General features: G+C 41.3%; 1 protein-coding gene across 1 annotated transcript in view; it reads left to right on the plus strand.

The window, feature by feature from the left end:
• Positions 1-309: 309 nt before the first annotated feature.
• LOC140491980 (septin-8-B-like) overlaps positions 310-14,436 on the plus strand; it is an 89,376-nt gene continuing 75,249 nt past the window's right edge. Inside the window, exon 1 of the mRNA XM_072590542.1 lies at positions 310-421. Within this exon, the coding sequence (XP_072446643.1) occupies positions 392-421 (30 nt within the window). The 5' untranslated portion in view covers positions 310-391. The remainder of the gene's footprint in view (positions 422-14,436) is intronic.

The following is a 14,436-nucleotide window of genomic DNA, read 5'->3' on the forward strand; positions in this document are numbered from 1 at the left end:
TTTCATTACTTGCACTCTATTGATTTCCCACATATCTGACAGATAAACTTCTACCTCATTAAACTACAAATCCCAGAGCCTCCTGCGGTGTTGGAAGAAACCACTTTCATCACTGATTTCGCGTAAACTCGGTTCGTGTGGCGAAAATAAAATAAACGTTGATATGATGTCAATGTCGGTGATCCTAACAAGCATAAGATTTATTTACCGGACCTAGAAGCAGCGTTTGATCTGTACTTTCTCTCGTTTCCCTTTCTCTTGGGGAATGGTGGCTGCTGGGGTTTTTTGGGGGTTGGGGTGAGGGGTGGGCCGTGTTGACCGAGCTGGGAAGGCGGTAGCCGGCGGAGATACAGAGGGGAAGGTCGCACTGCTGCTCAGTTACTGAAAGGCAATGGAGGCGAACGAAGCAGAGAGGCGGCCTGTGAGTAATGCAGGGTTTGTCTCCCCAGGCAGTTTGTTTGGAGGGATAGGGATGGGGTAGGGGTAGGGGTTGGGGTTGGGGTTGGGGTAGTAGCCGTGTTCGGTGCTGGCTCGTCTGCTTGTTGTGAAGCTGTCACTGAGTGGCCGCCCTTTGTTGTGGCTCCTGGACCCGAGCTCTGGGCAGATACAATGTTGCAAAAATAAAGTGTGTGGCGGATATATTGTATCCATCGCCTCGTTCATTTTTTTTAAACAATTCATCAGAAGTGTTTGTTGGAGCTGGGGGGGGTGCGTTCAGTCCTTTCCACCCCCAACACACCCACCCGGGGTGAATGCACTTCCAATTCCTTGTAGACATGACTACCCTCGGCGTTGCTAGAATCTCCCTGACAGCCGGGGATCTAGCTGTGTTTTTGACATGTGGTAAATTGTAAAGAAAACTGCTTGTTCTCATCTCAGCAGGTGTTCGCTCACAGTGCTCTCATTCAGAAATTGGTGCTTTCAGTCGAAGGTTGAAATTCAGCAAATGAGCGCTTTTGAGTTTTTGTATTTTGGCTGTTAACATTTCTGCAGGAAACTATATCTCTGTTTCGGCTGTGATTTAAATCTCTCTCCATCTTGGATTATTGTTTACAAACACAGTTCCACTTGTTCTGTGCCGTCAGATCCAACGCTTGACTTTTAAAGTTTGTTCAGTAAATGGCAGTAAAAACAATGGGCTTCTCTCACTTCCTTACTCGGAGGTTGAAGCGACCTCGGCATCTGGGAAATACACATGGGATGTAATAACCATTCAAAAATCGAAAGTGGAGCACAAATGTGTTCTCTTCTGATGAAATGGCAATTTAATTCACTAATATTGACGATAAATAATTGTGATGGCTCGTCTTTGACCTTCTCCAGTCCCACAGCTCCTCTGTAGTGCATTTGTGGGGGGGGGGTGACTTTGAAAATTGCTGCATTTATGTAGCGCCTCTGACCTAGTAAAGCACACCAGGGCGATTGTCTGTGTAGAGTTTGCACATTTTCCCCGTGCCTGTGTGGGCTTCTTCCGGGTGCTCCGGTTTCCTCCCACGATCCAAAGATGTGCAGATTAGGTGAACTGGCCATGCTAAATTGCACGCAGTGTTCAGGGATGTGTAGGTTAGGTGTATTTAGTCAAGGATAAATGTAGGGTAGTCGGAATGGATGTGGGTGGGATACTCTTCGGAGGGTTGGAGTGGACTTGCTGGAACAAATGGCCTGTTTCCACACTGTAGGGATTCTATGATTCTATGCTGTGTTAAAATTTGCAACTTTGATCAAGCACCTATCCTAAATGTGGTTTCACATTTTATTAAGTTGTGCAGAGTCATAGTGATGTATAGCATAGAAACAGACCCTGCGAACCAACTTGTCCACGCCAAGCAGAAATCTCAAATTAATCTAGTGCCATTTGCTAGCACTAGGCCCATATCCCTCCAAACCCTTCCTATTCATATACCCGTCCAGATGTCTTTTAAATGCTGTAATTGAACCAACCTCCACCAGTTCCTCCGGCAGTTTATTCCATACACGTACCAGCCTCTGTGTGAAAAGTTGCACCTTAGGTCCCTTTTAAATCTTTCGCCTCTCACCTTAAACCTATGCCCTCCAGTTTTGGACTTGCTCAACCCAGGGAAAAGACTGGCTATTCACCCTATCCCCATGCCTGTCATGATTTTATAAACCTCCATAAGGTCACCCCTCAGCCTCCGATGCTCCAAGGAAAATAGCCCCAGCCTGTTCAGCCTCTCCCTATAGGTCAAACCCTCCAACCCTAGCAACATCCTTGTAAATCCTTTTTAAACCCTTTCAAGTGAATTCCCATGGTATATTTTGTAGTTCATTTAAAAGTGTTAGATGAATACAGTTGTTTTTATTTCTTAACCCTAACAGCAGAGCTTTTCATCATCTGAGTCATGCTCCCTGGAACTTGTTCCCGAAACCTATTCTTCATCCTCTTCCAAAAATCTCAATCATTTTCTTTTTGGCACTTCCTTGTTCGGTGTTTGGTCTGTAAAACACTTGGAAACATTCTTTCTGTGGAAGGTGCTTTACAAAATGCACTATTTGATGAGCAGGAGTCTAAGGGTTTCAAAGTGCAGTCAGACTATCATGTACCTACAACAAAAAGTGGATTTGGGTGTGTTTTAAGTATAAAAGCAGCTGTAACTCAAATTACTCTCTTATAAGAGCATGGAGGTATGATATTCCCCCTCAAGGGTACTGGTTTGAATTTTAAAGTAATATCCTACAATTTCAGCATCAAAAAGATTCCATGAAGTTCTTGGCTGCTAAGAATTATAGTTGAAAGCAATCTAATATTGTCAATAAGATTTGCTGTGTGATTCATTTGTATGTACTAGATGTTACATATGTTCTTAGCAGGCAAAATAAAATTGTCTATATCATAACACTTTTCATTGACTATCAATTCCTGTTACACTTCCTGTAGCAACACACTGACCTGTCTACTTGCTTGGTTTGAATTGTTTTTTTCAGCTAAGATTGATAATTAACAGTTCCTGCTGTTTTCCATGCCAAACCATGTTCCAAGCAATTAGCACCTTTTTTCTCAAGCTTTATAAATTGTTGTTCCTTTTCTATATTTGGATTATGTCCCAGTCCTGATTAATACAAAGCAGAAAGCTTCAATTTTATCTTTTTATGAGCAAAATTTACTATGAAGTAACTATTATGTGAAGATTGAAGCTACAATATTGCATACCTAGGAGTGAATTATAGGTTGCAATATAATATTGACTTTTATGTAAACTGATGCATAAAACTGCCTAGAAATGGCAGCTATGTGAAAAGGTTAAGGATTTTTGTTGTTTTCTTCACTTATGTTCCCTGAAAGTTTTTCAACATTATAAAAGGGATTCAGATGATATGTTAAACAGCTTTTATTTTTAAAAAAATGCTTAATTTAGTTATGTTGAGGAATATGGGGAAGGAAGATTCCAGATTTGATTCATACAAAATTGCAACATGGAAGTTGGATTAGGTCATTCGGATCTTTGAATTTGCTCTATCACTTGATAAGATCTTAGCTGCTTTGATGTAGTCTCACCCCAATTTTTCTGTCAGCCTTTCATTCCCATGTCTATCAAAACTCTATTTAGCTCTAGGCTGAAGATTCCTAGCCAGTTGTAACATCTCAAGTGAAGTAAGGTTAGAGGCAATACAGTTGGTCTTGACATCTATTGGAGGAACTGATCTCATCCGATCACGATCCAGGAACCTCTGCAAGTAACGTATACCAGATGAGGACAGATTGGTCTTGAATGTGATGGCTTTCAAACTCTTTTTGTTGGGGCTCAAGTCTATGGAAGGCTGACTTGATGATTTCAAAGCTTGCTTGGTACCTACCAGTTATGCTCTGAGAGATTTTCCTTTTTATGATGGAAGAAAGCTGGCAAAGGAAGTAACAAATAACCTCTGGAATAGAAAATAGAAGATAAAAACAAAAGTGGAGCATGCCGATTTTATACAAAAGTTAGGAAAACTCATGGGAATCATGTGGTACAGCTTTTTTTTTTGGGAGAGGTGTTCGATTCTTGTCTGAGAAGGAGATCGATATAGTTCAGACATGTTTAAAGAATGTTTGTTTGACAATTGAGGGAAAAGGTTTTGCTGCTGCACCCCCCCCCCCCCCCCCCCCGCCCCAAATCCACCAATTTCATGCCCCCAGCAATCACTCCAGCATAAACCTGTTGGATTCAAGGCCAGTGTCCAAGAAGATCCGTGTTTCACAGATTCCTCTTATCTTTTACATTAGCAAAATGTACTTGTTTTTAAATTGGCAATGTAAATGCTGCTGCTTTTGATACAAAAGAAAGAAGAAATATTTCTGCATCCTTTCTAATCTGTTAATAAATAGAATTGTGATATGTGTTAGAATGCTGACGTTTCTCCTGTTTATCTCACTCATCATTAAGCCCAGGAAGTGGATGAAGCCACCTCACTTGTTTTGTCAGTTGATTGTGATTCTGTTTGCATGTGCTTTTCCATTATGTTTTCTTTTATGCTTTTCAAACAGTTGTCTGAGTGTCTTGTTCAAACGGATTCTCTGTAGCTCTTCATGAGTGTTTGATTTGGAGACATGCACTGCTAAGTATGAATTATTCCAGCTGTGAAACTGGTGAATTTAAAGACCATGAATATTTTAACTTTTTCAGTAATTTTGGATAGGAACACGTCATTGTAATTACCCCATTCCCTCACTGTGCTTGATCAATAGATGGACAATATTATAAGAAATCACGTAAGTGAACTTAGAAATGTATTACAGCCACTCAGAATTTATACAGAAACTCTGATTGAAACTATGGTAATTGAAGCAACAACTATTTTCACTTGACTATTGGATTCACATTATAAAATAGTGCAACGTAATTTGTTGTCTCGAGTCATTTTATGGTCATTTGCATAGGCCACTATTTTATTGGTCTTTGTATCAATCTGGATTACCAAAATGGTATTAGGATTCTTTTGGTCTATTTCAGCCTATTTTGTAGGCATTTGTTGCCTGTCTCGTCTCTTTCTAGAGGAAGGAAAATTTAGGAAATGTGACATTGATCCTTAGTAATGAAGTTCATATTACAGAAGAGTAAGTGTTGGAGATCTTAGAAAACATTAAATGTGGATAAATCTCAGGGACCTGATCAAGTGTTTCCCAAGAACTTGTGGGAAGTTAGGGAATTAATTGGGGGTGCCCAGCAGAAATATTTGTATCATCTATAACCATGGGTGAAGTGCCGGAGGACTAGAGGGTGGCTAATTTTTTTTATTCACTCATGGAATGAGGGCGCACTGGCTAGGCAGCATTTATTGCCCAAGGACAGTTAACAGTCAATCACATTGAGTCACATGTAGGCCAGACCAAGTAAGGATGGCAGTTTCCTTCCCCAAAGGACATTAGTGAACCAGACCAGGTTTTTTCAACCAGCATGATCATCATTGCTCCCTCAATTCCAGATATTTATTGAATTGAAATTCCACCATCTGCTGTGGTGGGATTTGAACTCCGGTCTCTGGGCTAATATCTCAGCAATAATACACTGTTGTTGTGCCCTTATTTAAGAGAGAAGTAAGGAGAAGCCTGTGACTATAGACATGAGAATCTGACATTAGTGGTGTGTAAGTTGTTGGAGGGGATTCTGAGAGATAGGATTTACCTGCATTTGGAGAGGCAGTGACTGATAGTCAGCATGATTACGTGTGAGGGAAATCATTTCTCACAAACCTGAATGAGTTTTTTTTTGTTGAGGAATCTAAAAAGATTGAGGGCAGAGCAGTAAACATTGTTTACATTGACTTTCGTAAAGCCTTTGACAAGGTTCTGCATGGTAAAATAATTAGTAAACTTTCATCACATGGCACTCAGGGTGAGCTTGCCAAATAGATGCAAAATTAGCTTGACAGTAGGAGACAGAAGGTCATGGTGGAAAGTTGTTTTTTGGACTGGAGGCCTGTGATGTTCCAAAGAGATCGATATTGGGTCCGCCTTTGTTTGTCATTTTCATAAACTATTTGGATGAAAATTTAGGAAATATAGTTAGTAAGTTTGCAGATGACACCAAAATTGGTGTCGTGGACAACAAAGAAGGTTACCTAAGATTACAAAGAGATCTTGATCAATTGGGTCAATGGGCCGAGGAGTGGCAGATGGAGTTTAATTTGGATAAATACGAGGTATTACATTTTGCTAAAACAATCAATGTTGGGGGTCTGGCAACTGTTGTAGAAAAGAGAGATGTAGGGATTCAGGTACATAATTCTTTGAAATTTGTCAGGTGTAGAAAGGATGTTTTAAGGCATTTAGCATGCATGCCTTTGTTGCTCAGACCATTGCGTAGGAGTGGAGATGTCCTGTTGAGGTTGTACAGGACATTAGTGAGATCTCTTCTGGAGTACTGTGTACATCCTGCTATAGGAAGTATATTATTAAGCTGGAGAGCGTTATCAGGATGCTGCTTCGGGAATGAAAGGCTTAGGCTATAAAGTTGCCCCTCTTAAATCTCCTAAATATCTCCTATATCTCCTAAATGACTGGAGCATAGCAGGTTGAGAAGTGAGCTTAGAGATTTATAATATCATGAGGGGCATAGATAAGGTGAATAGTAAGGGTTTTTTCCCTGTGGTGGAGGAGCTCAAAACCCTGGGGCATATTTTAAGGTAGAGGAGAAAGATTTAAAAAGGACATGAGGGGCAATTTTTTTTTTTTTTACAGATTGGTTTGTATGTGGAATGAACATTCGGAGGAAATGGTGGATGTGTGTACAGTTACAACACTTAAAATACATTTGGATCAGGACATGAAAAGGAAGGGTTTCGGGGGAATACAGGCCAAATGCAGGCAAGTGGGGCTAGTTTGGTTTGGAAACATGATGAGCACGGACTGGTTGGACCAAAAGTTCTGTGTCCATGCCGTATGACTCCAAAAGAAAATGAAATACAAATCATATTTATTGTTTTAGTTATACTATCTCATTAATATGACAACCATTGAGTCTGCTATTTCTTCCTTGATTTCACTACTGAGGACAATCTCTATTAATCTTGGAATTACTCCATGGAAAACATAAGAAGCTATAACTTCAGATGGCTGAGAGTCAGAGTTGTTGAGAGCTGCTACATTCTGGGAAACCACGCTGTCATTTGGGAGGTTACAATATCAGCTGCTTGTGTATTTTCTGTACACTGTAACTCTTCTGTCTATTTTAATTTTGTGGCCCTTGTTGCTTCCTAAGAAGCTGCTTTAGTGTACTTCAGTCTTCTTGTGAGTCAAGAAGGGAACAGTACCCAAATCAGTACCCATTTAGTAAATTTACGGGTGGCACGGTGGCATAGTGGTTAGCACTGCTGCCTCACAGCGCCAGAGACCCAGGTTCAATTCCTGCCTCAGGCAACTGCCTGTGTGGAGTTTGCACGTTCTCCCCATGTCTGCGTAGGTTTCCTCCGGGTGCTCCGGTTTCCTCCCACAGTCCAATGATGTGCAGGTTAGGTGAATTGGCCATGCTAAATTGCCCGTAGTGTTAGGTGAAGAGGTAAATGTAGGAGAATGGGTCTGGGTGGGCTGCTGTTCGGAGGGTCGGTGTGAACTTTTTGGGCCGAAGGGCCTGTTTCCACACTAAGTAATCTAAAAGAAAGCTGTGAATAGTAATGATTAACACGTCAGAAACAGGAGTAGATTAGGTTATTCAGCCCTTTGAGCATGCTTTGGTATTCATTATAATCATGACTGCTCATCCAACTCCATAGCCTGTTCCTACTTTATCCCTCATATCCTTTGATTTCTTTAGCCCCAATTGTATCATCTAACTCCTTTGTGCAATCAAAATGTTTTGGCCTCAACTGTTTTTTGTGGTAACAATTTCCACATGTTCACCACTCTCTCTGGGTGAAGAAATGTCTCTTCATCTTAGTCCTAAATGGTTTATCCCATATCCTTAGACTGTGACTCCCTGGTTCTGGGAACATCTTTTGTGTACCTACCCTTAAAATGGTCATTTAACTGAAATATCAAACAATTTGTTTCTTTTAAATTTTGAAAACATATTCTTGGCATTTTCATAAAATACTTAGAGGTAAGAAAGACCATATCTACTTTCTTTGCATTCTTTCTACTGAAGAAGGACAAATTTTGTCAAAGCTTTTCATCAGGACAGTTTGCAAGAATATTAACTTAAGGTGAAAGTGAACTTCTTGAGAAGAGAGTACTGCTTGATTAACAAGTGGACTCTGATTGGTAGAGGTGTTCACTCTTTCATGCTGTTTGATAATTAACTGACAGGCTTTGTTTGGATTTTAAGCTAGGCAGGTTGGTTCTGATGAATCATGAAAGAGGAGCCAATGAGTATCTGTCACCTATTTTGTTAAATTGAAACAGGCATGGTGTTCTTTGTCTGTGACTATTCTAGTACGCAAGTGCATATAAAGTAATCCTAATGACAATCCTAAATTGCTTCTCTGCAAATCTTTGCGCGCACAGCATTATTTAATAAATTTGTCCAAATGCAGAATCACATCTCACCTTATGAGGTTTGCATCCACAGGCTGGTAGTGTGGTCAGGGCTTCGCATGTTGCAAGTAGCCAAAGAGAGGCTGTTTGTTACAACCCATCAGTTTTTTTTTCTCTCCTTCCTTTAAGATGTGTGCCTCTATCACTTGGATGCTGTGTGGCTGTGTCAGATATATTGGAATTCCCAAATGGTATAATTATAGGACATGAATGAATATTGTATTTTCCTGTTGTCGGCCTGTCAAGATTAACGTTTTTATTGTATTTCAAGACATGACTGACTTTCTAATAATAACTCTTGTAAATAAAAGTTCTTGCCATTTCTTTTTGATCTAATCTACTCCCCAGTACTTTATCTGGGCATCATCAAATTGTGCATCGCTTTGTATGTCTATCTCTTTTCAGCATATCCCAGTGAGTCATTCTTTAGCTGTATATAAAGCAGATGGTGTTTTCAAAGTTAAAATGGATAAAATATTTCTGATATTGGGCAAGGTTTACATCTTAATACTTAATACGCTTATTGGGCGCATTGAAATATTCTGAGGGATTGACTTATGTACATTATTAGTATTTATAGAATGTACTTCAACACTTGTGAAAATATACAGATTAAAGAATGATAGTTGCCAAAAAGAAGTAATGCAGGTAATCTGAGTGACGTACATCAACCTAGCAACACATAATGGTCCAATACATTTAATTTCTTAATATTTTTTAATATGCTATAAAGATCAATGGAGAGGAACTGTTTGACAATTGTTGTGTTGCATTCTGAATGCCAACAAAAAACAACTACTTACATTCATATAAGCAATCATTCAAAAGCATGTCACAGTAGCATTATAAAACAAGTCATGACCCACATCAGGTATGAGTTTGTTATTAGCTAAATGCACGTTCAATCAGATAGGTTTGAAGGAGCCTCTTAAAGGAGGAAGAGGAGATTGAGGCATGCAAGCTAATGGTAAAGGTAAGTAACTGAGAGCATAGAGTCTCAACAGCTGAAAGTACAGTCGCCAATGGTGGAGCAATTAAAATTGGATGTGCATCAGGGACCAGAATTAGATAGTTGTGAGGCTGGAAAAACATACATGCAGAAGCTGGGAGTGAGGCCACGGAGCAATTTGAAAATGCGTAGGAGTATTTCAAAATCAAGATGTTGTTTAACTAGGATCTGGTGTAACTGAGTGGCTTTTAAAAAAAAAAATTCTTTCATGGAATGTGGGTGCCTTTGCCAAAGCCAGCATTTGTTACCCGTCCCTAATTGCACTTTAAGTAGTTTTTTGGGTCATTTTGGAAGATACTTAAGAATGAGTCCCACTGCTTTGGCCTGGAGTCACATATGGCACTGCATGTAAGAATTTAGATTAGAGTGGTGCTGGAAAAGCACAGCAGTTCAGGCAGCCTCCGAGGAGCAGTAAAATCGACTTTTCGGGCAAAAGCCCTTCATCAGGAATACAGGCAGAGAGCCTGAAGGGTGGAGAGATAAATGAGAGGAGGGTGGGGGTGGGGAGAAAGTAGCACAGAGTACAATAGGTGAGTGGGGGAGGGGGTGAAGGTGATAGGTCGGGGGAGGGTGGAGTGGATAGGTGGAAAAGAAGATAGGCAGGTCGGACAAGTCATGGGGACGGTGCTGAGCTGGAAGTTTGGAACTGGGGTGAGGTGGGGGAAGGGGAAATGAGGAAACTGTTGAGGTCCACATTGATTCCCTGGGGTTGAAGTGTTCCGAAGCGGAAGAGGAGACATTTTCCCTCCAGGCGTTGGGTGGTGAGGGAGCGGCAGTGAAGGAGGCCCAGGACCTCCATGTCCTCGGCTGAGTGGGAGGGGGAGTTGAAATGTTGGGCCACAGGGCGGTGTGATTGATTGGTGCGGGTGTCCCGGAGTTGTTCCCTAAAGCGCTCTGCTAGGAGGCGTCCAGTCTCCCTAATGTAGAGGAGACCGCATCGGGAGCAACGGATACAATAAATGATATTGGTGGATGTGCAGGTAAAACTTTGAATGTGGAAGGCTCCTTTAGGGCCTTGGATGGAGGTGTGGGAGGTGGTGTGGGCGCAGGTTTTGTAATTCCTGTGGTGGCAGGGGAAGGGGCCAGGATGGGATGGAGGGTTGTAGGGGAAACGTGGACCTGACCAGGTAGTCATGGAGGGAATGGTCTTTGCGGAATGCAGAAAGGGGTGGGGAGGGTAATATATCCCTGGTGGTGGGGTCCGTTTGGAGGGAGCAGAAATGTCGATGGATTACTTGGTTTATGCGAAGGTTGGTAGGGTGGATGGTGAGCGCAAGGGGTGTTCTGTCCTTGTTACGGTTGGAGGGGTGGGGTCTGAGGGCGGAGGTGTGGGATGTGGATGCGATGCATCGGAGAGCATCTTTAATCACGTGGGAAGGGAAATTGTGGTCTCTACAGAAGGAGGCCATCTGGTGTGTTCTGTGGTGGAACTGGTCCTCCTGGGAGCAGATACGGTGGAGACTGAGGAATTGGGAATACGGGATGGCATTTTTGCAAGAGGTAGGGTGGGAAGAGATGTAATCCAGGTAGCTATGGGAGTCGGTGGGTTTGTAAAAAAAAAAAGTCTGTGTCAAGTCGGCCGTCATTAATGGAGATGGAGAGGTCCAAGAAGGGGAGGGAGGTGTCAGAGATGGTCCAGGTAAATTGAAGGTCAGGGTGGAATGTGTTGGTGAAGTTGATGAATTCTCAACCTCCTTGCGGGAGCATGAGGTGGCGCCAATGCAGTCGTCAATGTAGCGGAGGAAGAGGTGGGGGAGTGGTGCCGGTGTAATTATGGAAGATGGACTGTTCTACATAGCCAACAAAGAGACATGCATAGCTGGGGCCCATACGTGTGCCCATGGCTACCCCTTTAGTCTGGAGGAAGTGGGAGGATTCGAAGGAGAAATTGTTAAGGCTGAGGACCAGTTCGGCCAAACGAATGAGCGTGTCGCTGGAAGGTTACTGTTGGGGACGTCGGGAGAGGAAGAAACTGAGGGCTTGGAGGCCTTGGTCATGGCGGATGGAGGTGTAGAGGGTTTGGATATCCATGGTGAAGATGAGGCGTTGGGGCCGGGGAACCTGAAGTCTTGGAGGAGGTGGAGGGCGTGGGTAGTGTCTTGAATGTATGTGGGGAGTTCCTGGACTAGGGGGGATAGGACAGTGTCAAGGTAGGTAGAGATGAGTTCAGTGGGGCAGGAGCATGCTGAGACAATGGGTCGGCAAGTGTGGTCAGGATGCAGTGTGTTGGAGGTGGATGAAGGGGTCCTCGGAAGGTGGGCGGGAGTCCTGATTGTGAAAGTAAGCTCAGATGCAGAGGTGGTGGGAGAAGTGTTCGACGTCACGGCGTGTATTAAATTCATTGATGCATGGGCGGAGGGGGTAAGAATAACAGACTTCCTTCCCGAAGGGCATTAATGAACCTGATTATCAATTTTCATTTAAAACCTGTTAGCATCCAACTCTATTTTGATTTAGTCCTTACCCTCCCCTTCACTGTTTGATCACACAGCATTGCCCTTTGATGTGAAGGGCAGTGCTTGTCACTGGCCACTCGGGTGTTTTTCATATCTTCCTGGTGGTGGAAATTGAATAAAGAGTCGTGCACTTTGTGTCTTTCACTGTGTTTTACACCTGCACACACACACACCATGGGTGCTGGGGAAAAATAAGCACTACCATGGAAGAAAAGAAAAAAAAAACATGTTAGCATCATAATAGCTGAAGTTATACTACATTCTGGCCAAATAAATCACATTTGTTTTACTTAACAAGGTGGTCTTTCACTGAAACAAAAGCATGCATTGCTGTAGATTTAATTTTAACAATAGCCAAAGGTTTATTATACAAAATAAATGGCAAAATAGAATAAACCAAGCTATTTACATATTGAGCTATGTGAAAGATTTTGAAAAATGAAGTAAGGTACAATACCATCTATTCCAGCACTATCACTTAAGGAGCTAACATGAGTGAGCCATTCAGACTATCAGGCCTGTCCCATTCATCAATATGATCAGATCTGACCAAAAACATTAATGTCTTTTACCCACCCATTCCTATAACCTTGCACGTTACTGGTCATGAGAAATCTATCCATCTTACCTGTTTAAACATATTCAAAGCCTGAGCTTCTACAGCATTCTGTGATAGAGAATTTCAAAACTTCACAACTCTGAGTTTAAAAAAAAACACTCCTCAACTCAGACCTAAGCGGCATCTGCCTTGTTTGTAAATGTGTCCACTGGTTCTCGACTTCACAACCACAGGGAACAATGTACTTGCACCTACCTTGTTGATCCTTTTGAGTGTTTTGTAAGTTTTAATGAAATCACCTCTCATTCTTCGAAAGTGCAGAGAATGTAGATTCAATTTGTCCAATCTGTTTTCATTAGATAGTCCCACCATCCTGTGAACATGTCTGTTGAACCATTTCCAATGTGGCCAGGAACATTGTGTGCAATTTTGGTCTCCTTATTTCTGGGAAGATGATATTGTCGAAGAGAGACCACAACTCCGGTTCATCAGGCATGTTCCTGCTATGACACTCAAATACCAGAGTTCCCTTCTCTATCACATCTATAGGTTTTTCCTATTGGATTCTTTAAAATCATAGCCCTGAGAGTTTGATAGTTTTTAATTTTGATTTGTTACATAACTAAGCTTAACCTTTCTCAGCTTCAAATTAACCTTCCAGGTTAGAACTGAACACTTATGACCTAAAATATCAAAGTAAGGCTCTAACATTGAGGTAATCTGTATCCTAACTCTTCTGAACTAACTCCTTTCTCTCAGAAACTATTTCTTTCATCTAACTTTAAGCAGGACTTTTGCAAACTGAAGCCAAAAGCTTTTCAAGCTGTGGGTTTCTCCCTAAGGGGGAAAAAATTCAATTCCTAATTTTTCTAAAATGAAAGCAAGCTAATATGTCCTGTGTCTGATTGTAAGATTCTCACAATGAAAACAAATTCCCATCACCACGTCAGAAGCTCACAGGTATACTGATTGTTTTTTTTTTGAAAGCATTGCTCAGAAATAGTGACAAATTAATCATTAAACCTTCTTCTACCCACAAACCAAAGCCCACACAACACTTGTTTAACATCTTACATCACAATAATTTCATAGTTACTATTATTGAGACTAACTTACATTTTCACATTTTATTATTGAATTTAAATTCCATCAGCTGATATGTTGGGATTTCGACATATCCTGAGACATTAACCTGGGTGTCTGGACTATTAGTTTTGATGATATTACCAGCATGCCAACATCTTAGTCAATGATTAACTAGCTCGTTATTGGCAACTAAAACCTTTGTGTGTATATTTTAGGTTAAAGTTTGGCTGGTTATAATAAAATATGAAACTACAAATTACCACCCACCTCACTTTTAGATGTACATGTGGTAACACAAGGCTTGGCTAACTGAAATCTAACTTTGGTTTTGTTAGCTATGGTGTTTTTCTTAATTCCAACTGTTAACAGATTATCAGTGGTGCGCATCCTACCTGGTGAAAGCAAACTGTGCAATATCTACCAATCACTTTGCTTATACGATTAAGTTGTTTGGTGGCCATGTTGTCCTTTGTCTTGTGTCGCAAGCCACCACTAACACCACATTCAAACCCAATTTGACCAGTCTCTAATGTTACAGTTTGTCTCTGTCTCCAGCCTCCCATCTTCTCAGCATTAAATGTCAATTGCCTGGGACGAATGTGGATCATTCGAACTATGGCCTCACTATTTCCCATGTTGCATGATGAGAAACTAAAATGTGTTTAAGAGTTTTAAAAATCTGATGAATATATTTCCTTTTTAGTACATTTCCTTTTGCAAAACCACCATTGGTTTTGTTTCACTGAAGAACGGCTCCACATGAGTCAGTGGAAATGTGTCACTGTCTGCTAGATGTTTTCATCTAAAATGTTCAAATTTCAAATAATTCTCCAATTCTCAAAGTGACATTTACCTTGAA

The sequence above is a fragment of the Chiloscyllium punctatum genome, chromosome 20 (assembly GCF_047496795.1).
Source record: "Chiloscyllium punctatum isolate Juve2018m chromosome 20, sChiPun1.3, whole genome shotgun sequence".
Classification (NCBI taxonomy): domain Eukaryota; kingdom Metazoa; phylum Chordata; class Chondrichthyes; order Orectolobiformes; family Hemiscylliidae; genus Chiloscyllium; species Chiloscyllium punctatum.